The 24905-nt window shown below is 34.7% G+C and overlaps 1 protein-coding gene across 1 annotated transcript in view; it reads right to left on the reverse strand.

Annotated features, from left to right (window-relative positions):
• LOC144291778 (uncharacterized) overlaps window positions 1–24905 on the reverse strand; it is a 141305-nt gene that overhangs the window by 37013 nt on the left and 79387 nt on the right. The window contains exon 3 of the mRNA XM_077861552.1: window positions 16206–16297. Within this exon, the coding sequence (XP_077717678.1) occupies window positions 16206–16297 (92 nt within the window). The remainder of the gene's footprint in view (window positions 1–16205; window positions 16298–24905) is intronic.

The following is a 24905-nucleotide window of genomic DNA, read 5'->3' on the forward strand; positions in this document are numbered from 1 at the left end:
CAACTCAGATGCTCATCAACTGGTTAGTTACCTTGACTACTGCCACCTTCTTCTCTGCCAATTCTCCTTTGTCACCTATCCGATCTATTTAAAACCCCCCTGCCAAGATATTCTATTCATAGGACTAAGACCAAGACAGCTATGTCTCCTCACCCATCTCTAACTTCCCTTTCCTCCTTGACTTCTAACTTCTGGCTACTTTTAATCTATCAATCAACAAAAGTTTACTAACTTGCTTGCTGGATTGTATAAACTGTGCTAAAAACCCAATTCAAGAGAAAAATAGAACATATTTTCTATCACTAAGCATATTGCACTGTATTGAGGATGGTAATATAAATGAAAAATGAAACCTGAATATGTTATATTTTTAGTCACTACTCTTTGGTAGTGCATGGCCATCAGATGAAGTTGAGTAAAGGGAGATAGATGGCTGGACTTGAGAATTTTTGAAGCATCTAATTGGTTTCCAAACATCACTGATCATTGGAATCATCTAGAGAGGTTAAAATAAAAATAAAAAATAAAAAACACTTGAGATTACTGATTCAGCATCTCTATGGATGAAGGCACTGGAATCTGTAATTATATATACAATATATAATGTAAACAATATGTTTATTGTATATTTGTGCATATATGTATGTGTATGTATGTATAACATAGGTGTGTGTTTATATATATATATATATATATATATATATATATATATATATATTCATATACCAGGAGTAAAAATAAACACCTCCCCAAATGATTTTCATGATTATTCATGTTTATGATCCAAGTCTACTCCATTCTTATATTTTGTTAGTCAAAGCCAAAAATTAATTGCAGAAGAGTTTAAGTGTTTTAGCCAAATCACATAACTACTGACAAAACTAGAAGCTAAAACTAGAAGTTAAAAGCAAGTTTTTGACTCACTGCCTCCAAACTCTTCCAATGCTATGTACTCTGAGAAGATGGTGGGAAGATTTGGAACTTCAGCTGAACCTTGTATTATGGATAGGTTTCAAAAACATAGGATATTTTATCAGGGGAAATTTCTTCCCACTCAGCTCCTATGCAAGTAATTTAAATTCAATGCATATTTTTCACATTTATTGAGAAGCTATCATATATAAGGCATCTACCTGGACACAATGGGAAATATAAAGATGAGCAAGCAAGGTGACTGAGTGACTCAGTCAGTTAAGCATCTGCCTTCAGCTCAGGGTGTGATCTCAGAGTCCTGAGATAGAGCCCCAGTTAGGCTCCCTTCTCATCAGGGAATCTGCTTCTCCCTCTGCTCCTTCCTGCTGCTCATGCAGATTCTCTCTCAAATAAATAAAATCTAAAACAATAAATAAATAAATAAATAAATAAATAAATAAATAAATAAATAAATAAATAAATAATAAAGATGAGCAAGCTGCCATTCCTCAAGGAGAGTTTACTTTTGAGAAGATACTGTCTTCCAAATTCATTTTTAGCATGGGGCCCCTCTGGGGAACTTTTCCGATACACAAGTTCTTTTTGTCTACCTGAGACTACTGAATCACAATTTCTGGAGTGGGACACAGAAAATCATATTATTAACATACTTCTCAGTTGATTCTTATGCATAGTAAATCCTGAGAAACATGGTGGTGGTGAATAAAGACAAAAAATGGCACAGATGATGAGTAAAATCAAGATAAGTGTTTTAATCTCAGAGATGTAAAGAAAGAGAAAGAGTGTTGCTCCAGTCTCATAGTAAGGACAAAGCTATACAAATTGAAAATTAATGACTTTTCTTAAACACATTAAGGAACTAGAGTTGCAGGGACACCAAGTAACCTGAACTCTGAGGAAGACACGATGTTTTCAGGGAGAAACAAGGTCGAGCATTTACTGCCTCGAGGTAGACAACACTAGATATCATCTTAGCTGGAAAGATGAAGCTAAAAAATCTTAAAAATTGCTAGAGGATGTGGATGAGCTAGCTTGGGAGTGCCAAACCCATAAGGATCTCACCTAAAGGGGACTTCATATACTTTCACAGGCTTTGACTCCATGAACCTCACCCAACACTCACAGGGAATATCACAGATAATCCTGAGAAGGCTTTTCTTAGGGTGCTGGTATGGGAGGACACAGTAGTTGCTGCCAAAACCTTGGCTCAGCCTATCATCTCTATGTTCCCTACAAAATAAAAGCCTTAATATATGGGGGGAAGAGCAGTGAAAACCGTCACCTAAGGACACTGGTGGAAACCCATTGCACTTGGGAGACAGAACAGAAGAAGAACTCAAACACCACCCCTCTGAGCAGGGTAGGAACTCCTACCATTTGTGACATGGATAGACTTTGAAGGCATTATACTAAATGAAATTAGAGAAAAACATATATCATATGATTTCACTTATATGCAGAATCTAAGAAAAACTGAACTCATGGAAACAGAGCACGGTTGGCAGTTGCTTAAGGTGGGCTGGTCAGAGGAGGTGGAAGAAATGGGTGAAGGAGTTAAAAAAAAAAAAAAAAATCAGGGGGCAGCCTTGAGCAAAACCCTGCACAGGAGCTTCCCAGCTGAGTCCAGTCTGCCAAGAGAACTGAGAGAGATAATAAAGTGGTTGTTTTAAGCCCCCCATAAGGAAAAAGGATTGTTAGAGTCAAAAGCTAAATCTTGTCTTGAGAAAAACTGAATTAGTCTGTATCTAATATAAAATTGGGCTAACTATTGTTTTTATTCCCAAATCAAATTTATCATAACCTTACAGTATTCATTTGTATTTGATCAATTTGGAATTCTTGTCTCTCCTTGGTAAGAATGAGTCTGGTCGTTGAAAGATTGGGGTGCCTATTTATGGTCTCCCAAAAGTATCATAATATCCATTCACTTTATTTCTTTAATAACCAAAAGCTTGCTTTATCAAAAAAATTCAATAAACTCAAAATTAACTAATTGGGTTACTTTCTTCTAGTCCAAAACTTAGGTTTGTATATTAGGTAAACTGTCTAATCTAAAAAGTTGTTTTAGGTTTCTGAAGGCAGAGGTACATGTTCTATTACCCCAGATGTTCTATCAGACTTAATACTAATTTTCTTGGATCATTTCTTCTCAGTATATAGTAACTTTTTTTTTTAAAGATTTTATTTACTTATTCATGAGAGACACAGAGAAGGAGAGGCAGAGATATAGGCAGAGGGAGAAGCAGGCTCCATGCAGGGACCCTGATGTGGGACTTGACCCTGGGACTCCAGGATCACACCCTGAGCTGAAGGCAGGCATTTAACCGCTGAGCCACCCAGGCATCCCATAATAACATTTTCTGAATGGCATAACCCTGTACTTCCTTCAGCTAAGGTTTGACTAATTATCTCCAAGAAACTCTTTTTAGGCTTTTGCTGTATATTTAGTTTTTTCCCCATGGTCAACCTTCTTGATCTTCTACCCATAGATATTTAATAGTTTCCAATGAGTGGGAAAATAACTTCTAAAAGGGATTATTGCTCAATACTATAGGAGGATGTTCATTTTCTAAGAATTTATTTCCAAGCAGATAATCCTTACCTTTAGAATACAAATTATAAAAACCTTATATAGTACTTACAAAGCAACAGTGAAGGTCTTAGGATGTGTAGACCCCTAGCTTTGCAATTACTATTTGTGAAACTTTAAAGCTCTCCTAAGTCTAATTAAATGAGTAATGCATGTGAAAGCACAATAACTCCAAAGCACCATATAAAAATGTTAATTTTGTATTATTAATACATATACTATAATTCGTTCTCTCAACAAACATTTTATTTAAAATTCTCACTTAAAAATTAGACACTTTCAAGTAATTTTCCCCATCTTTTCCTCTACTTATGCCTCCCCAGACTTAGTGTGATTCATCTCCATAGCCTCATAATTTAGCTTACGACCTGAAACTTAGAAAGTACGCAATAAATATTTATTAAGTGACTCCAGACATTCTCAGTTTCCTCCTTCCCTCTACTTCCAATGAAAATTAATATATTTTAAATTACGTTGTGGTAAAGTTAAACAGTATTTCCCAGTTTCACTCTATAATGACCTATAGTCTTGAAAAGAACATTTCCACTTTGAATCAGTTTAAACTTGCCAGTATTATTAAAATAATTAATGGACATTCACACTTTGAATTTTACATCTTCATTCAAAGACAGTCTTTTTTAATTTAATCATGAAAGGCCCACCATATGTTTAAAAGTCATCACGCTTGTTTGGATAGGGAGAGACTGGTGCTCCCTCTGCTGGTTCTATAGAGAAAGAAGATAACTGGAAAATCCTCTGCAGTTACTGACATCCTGGCAACCAGGGCTTCCTACAACCCCAACTTAACACACCATATTAATACCCATGCTTGTCAGATGTGAAAGACGCTATGGAAAGAGATATCTGAAATTTAAAGTTAAAAAAGCTGTTGTTTAAAAAAAAGAAACCTAGGAAAATAAAACGATTAAAAACGTAAAATAAAAGTCAACAGTTCTTCTTAAAATGATGAATGTATAAAATAACAAGGACGGTTTTTTATTGTGAATAGTTTTTAACTCGTACACCCAAAATAATAGGTTTGCAGACTACTTTAAAGGTGCAATGTGGATTAATGAGTATTAATGAGTACTATCTCAGTTGATGCTTAAAACAACTGCTATAAGTTAATAAGCCAAAGAACATCATCATTGTTGTCCCCTCTATTTCAAATGGAGGTATCTCTACAAAGATACAAAGCTCTTCTACAGGATCTGCAAAATAATCCCTCTATGCTCTAGATATTAATAATAGCTAAACCCTAATGAACACTTTCTATAGCCAGGCACTGAAACAAGTAAATTACAAGCAATGCCTCATTTACTCCTTATAACAATCCTACAAAGGAGGCGCTATTATTATTCCCATTGTACAGATGAGGAAATTAAAACACAATCACTATCCAGAACCAAATTGTTATTCAAAATTATGCTCTAACATCCAACATACAAAGGAATACTCAGCAAAGCCAACTCAAACATTTATATGTGATAAATTATTTGGAAATCCTAGTGCTTTTTGTGGAATGCCATGATATATTGATATATTTAGTTCTATTTTATAAATTAGAAACACATTTTTTAGAAGAAAATATGACTAGAAAATATATGCAGATACCAGCTGTTTTTATATATATTTACTTATATTTGTGTATTTATATAATTATACTACATATAGTTTTGTACACTTATATAATTGTATAAATTATATATATAGTTCAAAATTATATATGTTATATATAATTTTACAACTGGAAGTTTGTACCTCTTACTCCCCTCCACCTATTTCACCTATCCTCTCTACCACAACCAAATTATATTAACAATGTATATGTTTAGATATGTAAATATATTTCAGATTTGGAGAGGGATCTTACATCCAAAATGCCTTCAATTCTAATAAATACTAACATCCTATGCCTTACAGGATTATCATTTATTTCACTCACTAAATTTTACAAAAGTTGAAAATTCTTCAGTATGTTTCAGCTATTTTCAAATAAGTCCTGGAAGTCTTCCCATATCCTTTTATAAAATAAAAATTGGCATAAATTAAAATTAATTGAAACACCCCTACTCTCTCCCCCATGATTAAGTGTAAGCTTTGGGGCATGCCTTTGGCCCAGGGCGTGGTCCTGGGGACCCGGCATCAAGTCCCCTGTCGGGCTCTCTGCATGGAGCCTGCTTCTCCCTCTGCCTGTGTCTCTGCCCCTCTCTCTCTCTGTGTCTCTCATGAATTAATAAATAAAATCTTTAAAAAAATTTTTGTAAGTGTAAGCTTTGTATTTAGGTTCAACATATTTTTCCTTTAGGTCTTTTAGTAGGCTTTTCTGAAATCCTGGCTTTTCAAATGACTTTAAACAACATGAGCCACTGTTGTAAAAATTTGCAAAGTAACAGAAATAACATGAAATTGAGATCAAAGACCGTTTATTGATCCTAATTTTTGGCTACATTATCCCCACTGCTTTGTAGTGTTTCTCCACAAAACTACTCTGAGTTTCTACAGGGAATGCAAAATTTTCAAGTATCTCTAAGATGGTATGGGTTTTCATATTCCCAAAATACACGAAAATTTTCAGGAAAATATTTAATCAAGTTAAAATCATATAAAATGAACCCAATTACCTTATAAAGTGATGAGAAGGCATGATTGGCTGTCTAATTTGCCATTTTCATCCTTATTGCTTACTCAGCTACATGTACTACTGAGCAATCAGGAGCAGTTACCAAAGTTTTAAAATAATAACAAATTATGAGGTAGAAACTTAGAATTCAGAAAATCCAATCTATACACTTAACTATTTTCTGAGTATTTGGGAAAATATCCACTTAGTCCAATTTTGTAGCAAAACCCCAGTGCTCTATGGAGGGCTAGTTTGAGAACCACGTCTGTTTGGATTCAGATTACGATCCTCCCAATCATTTAACTTTCCCTCCATTGATGTCCCAATAGAAAAGCCATACAATAAATTAAACTGTTTTTAATTGCCTTTAATTTAATTTTCTATTTGAATGAAATTAAATTGAATCAAGCACCATTGGACTGGCTCACAGGTGGAAGAGAATAGGAGAAAAGGCACTGACCACCCTACAACTGAGTTTAACTGAGTTACTGAGTAACTGAACTTTTAAAGAATTTGGTAAAGTTTGAATGTAGGTAGTATGACTGTATAAAACCTCTGGCAGCACCAGACACAGAGGAATTGGTACTTCCTCCCACGCTCTTTGCCACTGTCTCCAGCAGCTCATGAGAAAGATGGTGGCACAGTAGATAACCTGAGAGAGTCCCCAGGGGTCATACAGGCAAGCAGGAGGGGAGCATCTGGTGTGTAGGGAAAGCATGAACCTCAACTACCCTGCCAAGACTATCCTCTCATTAGTAACAAAACTTTAAGATTCTGTGAGGAGGCAGAGAAAACTCTGTCACTACCAGGCATAGGTAAAGACCCATTGCTGATGGGAAAATGTAGAAGAAAAAAATCCATTACCCCTGGAGGAGAGCCAGGAAGTAGTATTTCAGCCTTACGATTTTATGTTAATACCATTAGAGGTGTGCTGTCATTGCTGGAAGGGCCAGGAAATGCTCTTCTGCACTAGGACATCAGAGAGTCCACCTCTCCTCTTCTACCACCACCCCAATCCCCACCACTAACATAAAATTATCAGAACAGCTAGCAATTTTACTCCTAGATATTTGTCTAAGAGAAATAAAAGCATATGTCCTCATTCATCTGTACATGAGTGTTTATTGAAGCCTCATTCATAATTGCTAAAACAATCTTAATGGAAACAACCTAAACATCCATCAAACGGTGAAAGGATATCAAACTATGTTATAGTCATCCGTTGGAATACTACTCACCAATAAAAAGGAGTAAGGTACAACAACATGAAGGAATCTCAAATGCATTGAGTGCAGGAAGGCAGGTACAAAGGCTACCTCTACTATGTGCTTCTATTTATATGACATTAGAGAAAGGCAAAATTATGATGACAAAAAGAGTTCAGTGGTTGCCTGGAGGTAGGAGGGGGGCTTTGACTAAAAAAGAAACAAAGGAACTTTGTGGGGATGTTAATCATCTATATCTTAATTGTGACAGTGGTTACATGACTATATACATGTGTCACGTTTATAAATGGGTAAATTTTATTGTAAGTAAATTATGCCTCAATAAACCTGACTAAAAAAGTCAATAGATACATATTTGAGCCTCATTTCCATCATAATCTGAATGATTTCAAAAAAGATTCAGTTCACTTAAACAAGCTTGTATGAAGTACCTACTATATGCCATGCCATGTCATTATCGAAAGAGGTAAATTAACTGTGGCCTGCTGGGAATACACAGAGTAATGATACTTATTAAAATATCTTCAGCAATTTATGGATTAAACCTGAAATCCCAAAGTAAAAATCAAAATATTTAACACTATATGGCAATGAATTACAGCATTTTAGAGCTTCCAGGCTACAATTCAAGAGGTTTTTAGAAGGAAATTTATAACATAAAAGGCAATTATCGAAAAACAATAAAGATTATATATCAGGTGTTTAACTCAAGAAGCAAAAAGAAAACAAAAAAAACCTCTCAAATAAGCAAAAGAAAAGAAAGATGTAAGAACAAAACAAAACTATGCATTAAAATAAGCTTAACAGATTAAGGCAATAGATTACTTTGCTTGCTGCAAAAATATTTCTGTCTTTGGTATATAATATGTATTGTTAATCACTGAGAGCTTAAATAGTATACAGTCTTTCTTAAACTAATTTGACCACTAAACTATGTGCATGTGTATATGATTATACCTGCTTCATATCTAATGATCCACAGGAGAAATTTTAGGAAACACTGCTCCATTGGCTTAATTAAATCATGTAACTTTTGGGATGCCTGGGTGGCTCAGTGGTTGAGCGTCTGCCTTTGGCTCAAGGTGTGATCCCAGAAGTCCTGGGATCGAGTCCCACATCGGGCTCCCTGCATGGAGCCTGCTTCTCCCTCTGCCTGCGTCTCTGCCTCTTTCTCTTTCTCTCTCTCTCTCTCTCTCTCTCTCTCTGTCTCTCATGAATAAATAAATAAAATAATTTTTTTTTAAAAAGGAGGAAAAGCAGTGAAAATTGGAATGCTGAGAAAATAGTGTTCTAAATGATGGATGACCTACTTCTTCTTTTCTTATCTAAATAGTTATTTATCTGAAATAGAGGTATAAGATAGAATACTTTCTCTTTCATGCACATCCCTTCCAGGTGTTTTAGCAATGCTAGTGGACTCTAATTCACCTAGACTATAAACATTTATCAGAGACCTTAGAACAAGTACACTATCCAATTGGCTGAATTTGGTTTGTTACTGTAATCATAATATTTCCAACTTACTAATCAAATTCAATGTTATTACTAGTTAATAATTAAAGTCAAGCTACCACTACTATTTTTTAAATTTCAACTCTTTTTTCCTGATACTCTTGTTAGTGAGATACCAGGTTAAATGAGCAGTGCCATTTTAGCTAAACTAGTTCCACTTACTGGAAACATTAATTTAAGAAACAATTTTTAACCCAAAGCTACTTGAAACATTGAATAGGTGCTGCTGCTCTTAGGAAAAAATATTTGTGAGCTAGGTGATAAAGTCGTATTTATTTTAATGTGATCCCAACATGTGCTGAAAAGGAAAAAAAAAAATAACAACAGAAAATCTATTCACTCTCTAATGGAAATGGCTTCATAAAACTTAAAAGATTTGGTAATACTGAGCAACAGTCCATGAGAAACTGGTTATTGTCAACACTCAGTGCCTAGTTTGCTAGTTAATGAGGTGAGAAGAAACCAAGAGTGGTTAATATTCTCACAAACTGATCATAATCAAATCATTACAATGTTAATTATGGAATTAAGGGAATTGTAACCACAAAAATAAAAATAAATATAAAATCACTGCCTTTGTTCTAAATGTGTTATGGCAAAGCTTATTTTCTAAAGCTAGATGGGGCTCAAAAAAGATGGCACTTCTATGGAAATTGCCTTTTCAAAAAAATCAGGTTGTGCTGGTTTTAATGATATTGACTATCCTTGTTTTGCCTCATAAGTCTAAGAAAGAAACTCTCAGCCAATTCATTGAGATATTTAATTTCCTAAAGATCATAAATATCACAGGGAAAGTTATTACTAAGATAAAATATTTTTTTGATAATGTTGGAAACTTTATTAGATTTATAACTTGGTTCTCAATCCATGTATTTTCAAGAACTAAATAAACCGTCTTTATTCTAGAGTGTTGAGACAGATATTTTTATTATATGACACTAAGAGATATTATCTAATTTTGCTAGTAATAACCTAACCTCAGAACTATTGCCTCTTTTCATTGAATTTGTCCATTTTTAAGAGCATTTTTCTTTTTACAGAGTATATTACTAAGAATTTAACCTATTTGGGCACCTGGGTGGCTCAGTGGTTGAGTGTCTGCCTCTCCTCAGGTTGTGGTCCCAGAGTCCTGGGATCAAGTCTTACATCAGGCTCCCTGTAAGGAGCCTGCTTCTCCCTCTGCCTATGTCTCTGCCTCTCTCTGTGTGTCTCTTGTGAATAAATAAATAAATAAAATCTTTAAAAAAAGAAGAATTTAACCTAATGAAGCCAAATTATTTCCTATTATGCCTTGAGAACCTAAAGACCTCCACCAACTTTTTATTTCAAATTTACTTTACTTTTTCCTGAATATAAGATTATCTATTTTGATTGCAAAAATTTGAGAAAACCAGAAAAAGCATAAGGACAAAAAAAGAAAATGATCAGTATAGTCTTACAAATCAAAGGTAACTACATTAATTAGTATTCCTTCCTTGTATCTATTTCCTTCAATTAGTTAAAATCACAGAAATAAATCAATTTGTTTCACTATTTTCAGTTAAAATTATTGAGAATATGAAAAAATGCTCAATATCACTCAGCATCAGGGAAATACAAATCAAAACCACAATGAGAAAAAAACAAAACAAACAAACAAAACACAATGAGATATCACCTCACACTGGTCAGAATGGCTAAAATTAACAAGTCAGGAAACAACAGATGTTGGTGAGCATGCAGAGAAAGGGAAATCCTCTTATGCTGTTGGTGGGAATGCAAACTGATATAGCCACTCTGGAAAACAGCCAGCCACTCTGGAGTTTCCTCAAAAAGCTAAAAATAGAGCTACCCTATAACCCAGCAATTGCTGTGTTAGGTATTTACTCAAAGGATACAGTGATCAGAAGGGGCACCTGCACCCCAATGTTTATAGCAGCAATGTCCACAATAGTCAAAATACGTAAAGAGCCCAGATGTCCATTGACAGATGCATGGATCAAGAAGATGTGGTGCATATGTGTGTGTGTGTGTGTGTGCGTATAAAATAAATATATATTATATGAAATATACATGGAATATTATTCAGCCATCAAAAAATTGAAATCTTAGCATTTGCAAAGACATGAATGGAACTAGAGGGTTTTATGCTAAGTGAAATAAGTCAATAAGAGAAAGACAATTATCATACGATCTCATTCATATGCAGAATTTAAGGAACAAAACAGAGGATTTTACAGGAAGGGAGGGAAAAATAAAATAAGACAAAATCAGAGAGGGAGACAAACCATAAGAGACTTAACTATAGGATAGAAACTGAGGGTTGCTGGAAGGAAAATGGGTGAGGGGATGGGGTAACCAGGTGAAGGGCATTAAGGAAGGCATGTGATGTAATGAGCACTGGGTGTTATATGCAACTGATGAATCATTAAACTCTACCTCTGAAACTAATAATACACTATATGTTAATTAATTGAATTTAAAAATAAATTAAAAATGAAAATAAAAATAATTGAGAATAAGCACTTTCTGTCATTGCTAGTTGCATGGTATTGCATGGAATGGATTAACTACAGTTTATTTTACTATTACATTATTCATAGATTTTTAAGTATTTCTAATTTACATTATTATATAATGAAAGATATCTTTTTGTAGGATAAAATTGTAACAAAGAGTCCAAGCAGAATTTGAAGCAGACAGATGTTAGTTCAAATCCTGGCCCAACGACTTAGAGGAGTTTTGGTGAGAAGTGAATTATACAATGTGAGTAAAGCCAGTCACACAGTTAGCAATTAATGAATAAAGGCTATTACGATGAAGTTTTTCCTAAATTTTAGAATATTATCTTATCATATATACCCTGAGATTTCTTGGTTAAACAACTTAACCATTTTTAAGGATTTTCATACACATTGTCCAATTATTCTCCAAAGTGGTAAACCAATTTAAGCTCTCACTAGCATTATATGAGAAATGATCCTCAGCAAAATTAGGTGTTCTCATATTTTTAAATTCAGCAAATGAAAATGTTATCTCATTTTAACTTTGATCTTTTTGAGCATTTAGTAACTGTGCTTTTTAAAGCATGCATTAATCATTTGTACCTTTTAAATAAATTATCTGTTCATGTCTGTTGCCCATTAACATATTGGAGCCATATCAATTTATGTAACTGCCTTAAATATTAGGGCTATTAATAATTTGTCATTTGTAGAGTTAAATAGCTTCTTTGTTTCTTTTTTTAAATTTGTTCATGATAATCCTCATATTGAGAAATTTTATATTTTCTACAGTCAGATCTATTATTCTTTTCCTTTATGAATTTTTCCTCTCTCATCCAGAAATTGGAAAATAATCATCTTTTGTTTCTATTAGGTCAAATTAACTTTAATATTCTAAAATTGCTTTGTTAATCTTGACAAAATATACTTTGGTTTATACTGTTAAATAAGAATCCAAATTTAATTTTTTTCAAGTTGCTAAACAATTGTCCAAATAAGATTTATTAAATAATCCTTCTCTTTCTCATTGATCTATAATGTTTCCATTATGATGTATAAAAACTTTTACACATAATAAAGTTTAATTTTACAAGGTACCAAAATTAATCAAATATATTATCCATTGTACCTGACTTCCTTTTGAAAAAGGAGCTGGGATTAAAGATCCCTGAGGCAACCATCACCCATAATTATCTCTCACACATACTGGGTTTCGGAAATTGCCAAGGCAAGAAAGGAGGAGGCACAAAGGAGAATAAAGAATAACTGAGAAAAGTCTACATTTTAAAATTTACTTACTTACTTACTTACTTATTTATTTTACAGAGAGTGAGTGCAGGCCCATGTGTGCAAGCAGGGCAGGGAAGGGACAGAGGGAAAGGGAAAATCTTAAGCAGGCTCCACTTCCACCTCAAGCTTAATCTCTGGACCTTGAGATCATAACCTTAGCCAAAATTAAGAGTCAGATGCTGAACTGACGGAGCCACCCAGGTACCCCCAAAAGTTTGCATTTTAGTTTATGGTCATTCCTTTCTTCTCACTGTACCCACAATAAGCCCCTACATCATTAATAGAATAAGACAAAAGGCAGGCAACATTTTTCAAGCACTTACAGTGTTCCAGGTATTTGTAACACCTCTTCCTCCCTCACCTCAGACAGGGTAAATATTCTTTGCCTAATTTTGCAACTGTAGAAATACATTCAGCAATTTTAACCAAGCTACCCAATACCACACAATTAATAAGTAGTCAAAATAGGATTTGAACCTAGGTCGCTCTGAATAAAAAATTATATTTGTTGAAAATACCCTTAGTTGGAAAGAATCAGTCAATCTCTCTCTCTCTCTCTCTCTCTCAATCTCTCTCTCTCTCTCTCCAGACCATTTTTTTTTCTGAAATACTATCTTAATATCAGTAGAATGCATGCACCATATACTGTAATTTAGAGTTTTTATACTCTTCAAGGGTAAATGTACATGTGAAGTTGAAAGGATGAAGAGAAAGGAATCTGATGGCTGGGAAGCAGGAACCCTACTTCAAAGGGTGTGGACTGTTCTGCAGGAGGTTAGATGAATATGTGACCACATTTCAACAGATCACCAGGGTCAGTAGGACAACATCAGGACCAGATAATACTAGCTATAACTTAAAGGATGCAAATAGCATGTGAAACACAATACTAGCAATGGACCTCCCCTCATTACTAACGCTATCAATGACCATAGCTTAAGGTCCTCAGAGCCTTAACCCAGGCGGAGGAAGGAAAAGAAAGCAAAACAATCTTGACTGTGACAATTTCCAACATGAAGTGACTGAATAAATAAATAAATAAATTTGATTGAATTTCTAGATTTCATTTTCTGTGTCATGAAGAGTGGGGATTCAGTTTCAAAAATTCAAGTAAGTTGTAGAAAATAATTACAAAATTTACAATAGACATGGAACTGAGCTCTACTCAAACTAGGTTGAAAGAGGAGATTACTGGGGACTTAGAGGCATAGCCACCCTGGAAGTATGCTGGAAATGAGAATAAGAAACCAGAAAATCAGGTTTCCCTCTGTCTTACAGGGACCCAGGTCCTCCTTCTTGTCTTCTCCTAGCTCATACTTGCTGCTCTGCCTCCTGGCCTCATCCTGGACAAGAAGAAAGTGCTGCTCTGCCACTCACCATGAATGTTCAATGTCAGTCAAGAAGTCTCCAGCTCATAATACCAGTGGCTCCTGCCATCCCAAGTCCCATTTCCTCATTCTTCGCTTGACATTTCTGACTTAATGCACTCCTACTGATTTCTTACTCATCTTATTCGTCTTTTCTCTTTGCCAGCACTTTTTCGTCTACTTTATACCCTAATGTAAATGTCATTTATATTGTCATTTGGTGGATATAGAATCGATGTACAGTGTGTGTGTGTATGGGGATGGATACACATGTGTATGGTATATATAACACTGGATTTATGGATTATTGAGATGGATACAATTCTCAGTCCAAATCTCATGTTTTGCAAAAAGTATAACATATGTCTTTTTTTATAATTCAGTTTTCTTTCTATTTCAGGTCCCCATTCTGCTATAGTGGTAGAAACTCAGTGTTAACTAGTTCATACCCACACTGCTCCCTTTTCCCAGGATTATGCCAATGTTTGGGGGCATGTATAGTGCCAAGAAGTATGGCTCAGGAAAATCTTCCATTTGCTCCCTCCAGATTCATTCTCAAATCATTTCCACCCTAGCTCTTTGTCCTGGAGCCTGAGTGGAGTGGAGAACATCAAGAGGGTTCCCTTCCTTCTGCTTCCAAACAGAATCAGCCTTTTCTTTATAGGATTCTTTTTCTTCTGGTTTCTAATATTTGCCCTCCCTTCAGCCCTTCAGGCCTAGCAGCCCTAACAGTGCTAGCCCTAGGTTCCTAGCAGCCTGTTGCTGCTAACCCTGGGTTCCTAAGCTCTATCTACACTGTGTTCATACATATCTGTAATCTTTCCTGTTGTAAATAGTCCCTCCCCAAATGATCCCACAGCAGTTTCTTATTGTGATACAGTTCCAGATGTCCATTTTCCATATTGAGATTCTGAGATATCTTTCATTCTACCTGGTTCCTGATTGTCAGATCAGAAGGTTTCCACAACAACTTTCCCCATGTTTGTTATACACTTTGACCTGCAGTTCTTATAACTATCCCTACTAATGTTTCTGTGCCACACTGGGGACCAGAAATGCCTGTGGGGTTGTCAAGGCCCTGCCTGTCTAGACTTCATGTGCACTCACTCCATCTCTGCTTTTAGGGTTGCAAAATGCAGGGAGATCCCTCTCTACTCTGTCTGTCTTATGCAACTCACACCAGAGGATATGTTTGGCAGATGGGAGATGGGGAGAGAAAGGGGTGCATGAAACACCAAAAAAGGAAAAATATATATCACAACATATAGAAGTATATTAATATTTAAACATCATGACCCTGTAATAAATCTATAAAACTGAACATTTAACCATCCAGCTTGTGGGTTCTAAAAATAAAGATTTAAACATTCCTATTGCTAAATGTCAGGCTCTTCATTTATATAGCAAATTAAAGTTTGAAAAGTACTTCACATATAAAAGTCATTGAATCTTCAAAGACAAATCCTAAAAGGATTATAAAATATGTTCCATGTTATAGACTGAACTGTGTCCCTCACAAAATTCCTATGTTGAAGTCTCAACTTCCAGTATCTCACAAAATAACCATATTTGGAGAAAAGGCCTTTAAAATGATAATTCAGTTAATATGAGGTCTTTAGAGTGGTTTATAATCTAATATAACTGATGTCCTTATAAGAGGAGGAAATTTGGACACAGACATGCACAAACGGGGAGGAAAAGCCATGCAGAGTCAGAGGGAAAACACAGCCCTAGGAAACTCATAGACTCCATTTTATAAATCAAGAAACTGAAGTTTACAGAATTTTAAAAGCCCACAGAAAAACCCACAGATTATTTTACAGCAAATTATTTAAGTTTTTACACTTGTAGTCTTAATAATACTTAAGTCCAGGCTGCCTCACATCTTCTATTACCTCTTTCAGATGTTTGCAACGTGCTCTGCAACTGCATGATATTACTGTCATATGAGAATATTCATGAGAATATGTGTATAAACTTCTTCAAAGTCAGGCAATGCATCTGTGTGCTTAGGCCACCAGGTAGTGGCTGCCTCCAGGCCATTTCCAGACTCCTGCTTCCCTCCTCCCTCCACTCCATCTGCTGCCTTTCCAATCCTTTCATGCTCCCTGTCAATTTCTTGAATTATAGGTCCATTCAAAGGCTGAACAAAGAGGGAAATAAGTGAGGGAGGAATCTTACCTAGTGCAGCAAGTGAACTGCATTGAAATGCTGTGAGGTAGATGAAGGCGAGGACACTACTGCAGATATTCAATTCCCAAGGTGTTGCCAAGCTGAAAAGCAGAAAACAGAAAAAGCAACAAGAATTTATAATTTTGTTCTGAGTCCAGGCATAGATTCAGTGCAGGAAGGTTAAAGGACATGAGGGAAATGAGAAAGCGTGGGTTATGGGCTTTGTTTTATGGACTCATTATTAAGAAGCTTGAGCAAATTAACTCATGGGCTTCTGTTTCCTAACCACCAAAATGACTATGTTATAGTCAAAGTTTCTTCTAGCTCTAACATTTGGTGAGATTTTTACCTGACACTGTGATTTTGTGCTTCTTCAAGGAAGTATAGAATTATACCATATGGTTCCATTGCCATTTGAACTTCAATATCGTTTTGGTGGTCATGGGGAATGAGTTTTTGAAAAGAAAGAATCCCAGTGTAATACCATTTTCTGGAAACCAATTATTCTAATTTCAATAATATAGCACAAACTTTGATTTATTGGCTTATTTAACTGTAACCATAGCAAATGTTCTGTTTATTTATTCATTCATCTAACCAAAATTGAAGGAACATCTACCATAGGCTAAGTACTTACTATGCCTATCCTTTGAAGCGCAGTCTTTCTAGTCAGAAATAGAAACAGTATGGTGTGGAAAATGTTGTAGGCTGTTTAGAATATAGGTAAGCTCAGAGGGGTGTGGCAACCTCTAAAAGGGCAAAAAAGGACATCTAGCCCAAGTCTTACAAGAATGAGGGATCAAATTCTATTAATACAAAAGTAGTATTTGCAAAACATCCCAGAAAGGGCTAGGCATACTTAAGAAATTACAAGAAAATAGGAGCTCAGACTATCAAAAAGCTGGGTATTTTGAAGACCAAATCACAAAAGACTCTCACACACTGCTTATCAATGAGGCTAAACACAGAAAGCTAAATTCCTTTGCTATTCAGTACTGTTTTAAAGATTTTCAAGAGACGTGAATCCTATATGTCAATCCCTCATATTTATTATATCCATACTTGCTCTGGGAAGCAAACATGCCTGAAATCTTAGGTATGGAAAGGACTTTATTAATCAGCTGGTTCAACCCACTCATTCAGAAACAAACTGATTGCTCCCAGGTCTCATAGTAGCAGAGATAAATCTAGATCCCAAGTATCTAGACTCCCATTCCAGTGTTTTTGTTTCTTTTTTTTTTTTCTTTTTTTCCTACTGAACCTCCCTGTACTTCCCATTAGCCTTTACATATAAACTTGAGAATGGGAGCACTCGGGTGGCTCAGTGGTTGAGCATCTGCCTTTGGCTCAGGTTGTGATATTAGGGTCCTGAGATCAAACCCCGCATCAGGTTTCCCACAGGGAGCCTGCTTCTCCCTCTGCCTATGTCTCTGCCTCTCTCTGTGTCTCTCAAGAATAAATAAATAAAATCTTAAAAAAAAAATAAAAACCTTGAGAATGAAGTCAAGTGGTCTGTTACTCAATTGATCAAGCAACCAATCATTTAGGAGGCATGACAGACTTATAAAGGTCTTAGAATCAATCATGATTATATGGCATTTGTGCTGCTGTATATATTTATTTGTTTAGTCCATAAACTGAATTATACCTTCTGTTGAAATTTTCTTGGCTGCAAATATCCATGAATGGAGAGAGTGAATGGACGTTTCAATAATCAAGTGAAGTCAAGTGAAGAAGGGGATAGCGACATTTGCCACTGAACATTGATTTATGGTTCATTTGGAAAACATTTCATGAGCAACTAATACATGTCAGGCACAGTCCTAAGCAGCATCAGTGAAAAATAGAATTATTGTAACAAGACAGCATTCAGGCCACATGGTGCTTATCTACTGAGCAAAGTAGATAATAAACAAACAAATACACGTAAGTATAATGTCAAACAACAATAAGTATAAGGCAAAGTTTCAAAATGCATGAAGTGAAAAAAGTTTTCTTTAAATTCTGAAGGAACAGTAAGTGCAATAAGAAGAAACTGTAATGACTCACTTCCAGAAAAGAAAGATACTTGGATATATTGAAGCCTTTCACATTCACCTTCCTCTGCCGTGGAGTCATTCTTAGAAACATAGTGGGAAGAAGTAGGAGGCATTCTCAAATTTTTTTCTGGAGTGTCAAGAACCACCCTCCTAACTCTTATCAGACTGGTTTTTAGAGAGACATCAAACCTCAGCACTTTCTTCTTCAAACATGAGGTATTCCATGTGTTTTTATATTAATGAGCAGTGGTTCTTTTAACATTCCTAGAAGAGTTCACAGTCCCTTTTGAATATCTGATTTAAAATAGGAAACTTCTCTTCCCCAAAATACCCACTAGTACCTACATAGAATATGTTGAATTAAATTTTAGGGGAACCATTGAAGACCAATGATCCTCCTAGAGTCCATTCCAGAAAAAATACTTTTTGTGTGTGCATTATGAGGAGTGGGTTCTAACTGGCTTAGGCACAATGGACTGTGACCCAAGATTTCTCCAGTTTAAAGATTGCATGTGTTCAGAGACCTCTTAGCCAAAGAGCTTTAGATTGCTAGACTGCACTGCTCAGAGAGCAAAATTCCCATGTGATACCAGCAATATTGTTGACTACTGGCTATTAAAAGACCACATAGGATTTAAATCCTCTTCATTAAAAAAAAAGAATTTTAAATATATATATATATATGTGAAATTAGTTGCTCCTGAAAGACACAGAAAAAATACGACAACAATATCCTTAAAACAGTGATTCTCAATTCTCCCCACATATTTTAATCACTTGGGGGGGGGATGTTTAAAAAGACTAATGATCAGGACTATATCAGACCAATGAAATCAAAATCTCTGAGTGTGGCCCAGGAACTGATGGTGGTTCAAGTCTCCCCAGATAATTTCAATGAAGAGCCCGGTTGCAACCCACTGTTTTAGAAGGGCTAATTCTCATGTATTGTGAACCTGGCTTTACTGAATTAAAAGAAATGCTTAAAATAAAATCTAATTGATAAGAGTTGTTTATGCAGTTGATCTGAACTTAAAGCCCAATAATTCTAATGATTCTGAATAGTCTCAACATTTCACAGAATTTATGAGGGACAGAAAACCTATCAGTAAACAGGTAGGTAGTTGGTTTCCTTACATGGATCAAAACAAACACAAATACCTGTGAGCAAACATTCTTCCTATTCCTTCCTGGAATTCTAGTAACTAGCACAGTTTGACACATATGAAGGCTTAATTAATGTTTGCTGACTTACACCATTCTGGTCCTTCCCTTCTCCATCAAACACTCTAGGAAAGAAAACATCATGATCACTTAGTAGGTTATCTAATGGAGCATTTAACTGTACCCTTGAGAAGCAATGTTATTGAATACATTATTTCATTAAAATATTGACTATCTACCATGTGACAATTACCATAACTTGTGTTAGGGATGATAATGATAAATAATGTAATCCTTTCAAAATCATTTCTAACATCTTTTCAACAATTATTAGACCTTAGTTTCAAGAAGATTAAGGGACACTCAAAGCCATAGTGTTAGTGTGTGAGAGAGGGTAAACTGGAACTGAATCTTCTAATTCCCAACACAAAGCTGTTTTGCAGGGAGCAAACTGTGTCACTTTTAGAATATGTGTAAATTTAACATAATAAGATTAATCCTAAAAGTAGATAATTGTGTGGAAGAAGTCATATGTGTGGCTCTGCATAGAGGAACTTCTCAGTTCTATCAGTTGTGTGTAAGCAACTTTGGGATTAGAAATAGATTCCCTTTCATGACTGGGTTGAAATGGATTTGTTTTGAGAGCAAATAATATGAAGTAAAGTAATATGTAAGTAAGGTAATATGAAGTAAGGTAAAGAAAATTGTCTCTGAGACTCTAGGAGAGTAATTGAGATAAGTAAAGCAAAGAATAATTTGAGAGTGGCACATAGTTTAAGGAAAATAGAATGTGTTGTTTTCAAAATGAATCTCTAATTTCACAAAAAAATATTCAATCGTTCAGAGATTTCAGTTATTTGTAGACTACTGTGAGAATTCTTAAAATTTAAGGGGGGAGAACCCCAAATCAACAGATACTGATGCCCCGTTTCCCATGATTCTTCCTCTCAGTCTCTATTTTCCAGCAGCTCTAACCTCCCAAAGTTGTTCAGGAAAGCCAAGGATAACCCTCTCAGGGCATTTCTACAAGGGATTGTCTTTCCAACTCTTAAAAAGGGGCACACTTTTCATCTTTTGATTTCTACTTACTTTTCCCTCACAAAGAGGTCTTTTCTGACCACTCTATCTTCTGCCCCAACATACACTATACTCCTACACTACTGCCCTTTGATTTTCTTCTAGGCACTTGGCACTCCCAGAGATTATTTCACTTCCTTGTTTACATGGAAGTCTACTTTAGTAGTGTGCATGCTCTACGAAGGTAGAATGCTGGCTCTTTTTCATTGCTGTATTCTTGTCACTAAAGCAACTGCCTGCTTCACTGCATTCAATGATATTTTAATATTTGTAGTTGTTAGTAAGGAAGAAAGGAACAAAGACAGGTAGATTCAATGGTCAGCATATACTACGAAAATTCAGACAAATATAAGATATCATGTGTTTCCCAGTTGATTGGTATAAAATAAAGATGAATAAAATCCAATGTTGTCAAGGAGGTTAAAAAATGTACCCTATAACACCTTCTAGAACTCTAAATTGGTACAACCTTTGGAGGGAGGGAGTTAGTAGTGCTAACAAATTTTTTATGTGCACATTTTTGGCCTATATATTTCTCTTCCCATCTATTGTCTTATTAATCAATATAAGCTAGTAATAAGTTATACATGGATGTTTATAGAAGATTATATGTAATAGGCAAAAACTTTGCAAAGTGTTTAAATGTCCATCGATGGTTAAATAATTGTAATACATAGAAATAAACACTAAGTAATTGTTAAAAAGAGAATGAGGAAAATCCAAGTGGACTACCATAGAATAATATCTGTGATACACTGTTAGTTATTTTAAATGAGGTATAGAACTATATGTCTATCAATGCATTTTGCAATCGACTTATAAGGATACTCATCAAACTGTCAACTACATTTACTTCTAAGTAAGTAGCTGGACTGTGGCAAGGAGATGGTAATGAGGGGGAAATTTTCACGTTTTATGTACGATCAATTTATATTTCATTATTTTTAAAAAATTATTACAATTTGTTTTTTAAAAAAACATACTAGCTTTCTAGAAATATCCCTATCTTAGGTTTCTTGAGAAACCTAGCCTAACCTATTGTCAGATAATCTTGCCAGAAAATAATTGCTAGATTAGAAGCTTCATAAGGACAGATAACGTATATGTTTAGAGCTCTATATGCCTGTTTGAGAATATGTCACATAGAATGCACTCAATATACTACATTGAATGAATGAAAAAATAATGCCAGGGAAATAATTTAGCTGCTGTAATTTATAAATTAGTCAGCACTATAGATTTTCTAAACCAGAATATTCCTCAAATTTTAAGTTATCAAAAAATTTAAAAACTTTTATAAGTTAGAATTCTTCAAGTTTTTAAAAATTCTCTAAAGTTAAAAACATACTGGTTAACATATCATGAACAGGCTTCGCCTTCAAGCAAGAATTGAAACAAGGGTATGTTGTTTTGTTTTGTTTTGCTTAATTTTTACTGTACTGTCAGCCAATCAATTTGTATTGCTCTTCATTTTTTTTATTGTGGTAAAATAAACATAATATAAAATTTACCAACTTAACCATTTTTAAGTGAAGTTCAGTGGCATTAAGTATTTTTGTGCCATCATCACTACCCTTCATCTCCAAATGTTTTTCATTTTGTAAAACTAAAACTCTCTATTAAATAATAACTTTCTATTCCCCTCTCCATTCTACTTTCTCTCTGAATTGACTACTCTAGAATCCTTATATAAGCAAATCACACACTATTTGTCCTCTTGTGACTAGTTTATTTCACTGAACATAATGTTTTTCAAGGTTCATCCATGTTATAACTTCCTTCTCTTTTAAGGCTGTATAATATTCCATAATACAAATGCATCACATTTTGCTTATCTATTCATCTGTCAATGGACATCTTCGACCTTCCAGCTATTGTAAATAATGCTGCTGTGGACATAGGATACAAATATCTCTTCAAATCCCTTCTTTCAATTATGTTGGATATATATTCAGAAGTGGAATTGCTAGATCATATGGCAATTCTATTTTTTAATTTTTTGAGAAACTGCCATACTGTTTTCCATAGCAGCTGCACCATTTTACACTCCCACTGACAGTGCACAAGGATTCAAATTTCTCCACATCCTCCCTAACACTGGTTATTTTCTGGGTTTTATAGTAACCATCCTAATGGGTGTGAGGTGTTATGTTGCTGCTTGCTTTTGAAATAGCAAAAAATGGGAAACCTAAACCTAAATGACCAACACAAAGAGATTCTGATATTTTTAATCTAAGACATTAATTTTTTAATTCTAGCAACTTTGAAATTGGAATGCATATTACAACTGAAGTCATCTTATAGTTAAATTTAATAGCGTTATTTTATATCTCAATGATGTTTAAAACAATGGTGTTTTAAAATTAATACTGTTTTAGATTCAATGATATATGGAACATCCAAAGTTTTAAATCACAAAGGATTAGATAAAGTATCTGAATTACATAGCAATAAGGATTAGTTGTAACAATCAACCTAAATGTACCCAAGAGAAAAAGTAATGAAGTAACAAGAAAAATAATTTTCATGAATTAAAAATATATATTTAAAGTAGTAAGGACACAGGTTGATTCCAGCTCCTACTAGATCCTGAGCTGTGCAATTTTTTGGCAAGTTATTTAACTGTCCCATGGTGCAACTTCTACAACTGTAAAATGGGCATAACAATATTTGTATGATATTATACCTACAGGCTTATCCTATTTGTTAGAACTTAGCAAATGGCAACAGGGATGAGAGGATAATTTTTTTTGAGAGGATAATTTATATTTTTTCCCTAAGATATAAACCAGAGCTTCTATCACTAAAGAAAGAAAGAAAAAAATAATAGGAAATAATCTTCAGTCTATATCAAGGGCACTTAAGTTATTCCAATAAATAGTAATTGTTCACTATTTTTTCAATTAACACCCTAATTTTAGATTTTTTTTATGCATTAAACCTTTGTAGTAAAAATATTTCTGAGGTACAGAGCACCTGGGTGGCTCAGTCAGTTGAGCAACCAGCTCTTGATTTCAGCTCAGGTCATGATCTCAGAGTCCTGGGATGGAACCCTGCATCCCAGATGGAGCCCTCAGAGCAGCAACTCTTGACATTCTCTCTCTCCCTCTCCCTTGGCTCCTCCCCCAACTCCATACAATCAATCAATAAAATATTTAAACAAAGATATTTCTGAGAGTACAATGATGACTGAGAATAATATAGAAATATATACTTAAAGAAAAGCAAATTTTTTTCTGAAGAAGATTTAAATTGCTAACAATATATTTGCAAAGCCTCTCTCCAAATGCTCAATAATATGATTACATAAAATGGTATATTTAATTGAATTTTATTTTAACTCAATTTTCCTTTGTTATGAACCAAAATGATTTTGACCAATATGACACATTAATGTGTAATCCTGCATGACATTATATGTTCAGACAGTGCATATGATTTACTGGATTACTGATTTTATAAATGAAGTATATATGTTTAGGCCCATGGTATCTGTCATAGATAACAGTAGATTTTGGGAAATTCTACCAAAGCATGTGCCAGGAACTACAAGGGAATGGAAGGGAAGAAGGAAATAACCTTCAATGTGTCTCCCCTGGATTGGATGTGATGAAGAACCAGATAGATTGAACACCTCTCTTATGGAAGATAGTAGGACAGAAGAATGTTCTCAGCATGACATGGTCAGCAGTCTGCAACTAATTCAGTGCACTTAAGTCTATGTGGAGCCACTTTCATCCTCAGCACATTTTCCACTTTTTAAATATTACATAGAAGAAGAATAAAACAGGAACTAACCCCAATTAATGTTTTAAAATTCTGTAAGGTCTTCTATACCTTTAAGATTAGCGTGTCTAAGAAAAACTGTAAAAAGTGAAGTAGCAATCTAATTAAATATGGTATGAATTTAAAGTACCAAAGTTTAAAGTGAAATATACCAAGCTCTAGAAGACATAATAAAATACTAATGCCAAAATTAAAATGAATAACCAAGCTGCCCTGCAGTATAATTTCAAAGACTAGCTAAAAGAGAAGCACTTCCAGAATAATGGAATAAGGACCTCTAAAAATCAGCTCCTACATCAAAAAGTCAGAACATTGAGAATAATTGTCAAGATCAACTTTTTCAGAACTCTAAATATTAAGCAAAGGCTTTCAATAAGTCAAGAAAAACAGTTTAATCTTGAAAAGAACATCAATCTTTGTGGGTAATTTGGCTTGCCTTATTCCTATTCCCCTCTCACCAGCTTTGTGGTAGCTTTGACAACCAGCAGCCTCAAAATAATGATAATTGTGAAAACCAAATGCCATGATTTAAAAAAGCAGAAAGACCTGAACAGATACCTCATTAAAGAAGATATACAGGTGGAAACAAACATTTAAATACATGGTCAATATTCTATGTCATTAAGAATTGCAAATTAAAACAATG

Source organism: Canis aureus, chromosome 20 (assembly GCF_053574225.1).
Source record: "Canis aureus isolate CA01 chromosome 20, VMU_Caureus_v.1.0, whole genome shotgun sequence".
NCBI lineage: Eukaryota > Metazoa > Chordata > Mammalia > Carnivora > Canidae > Canis > Canis aureus.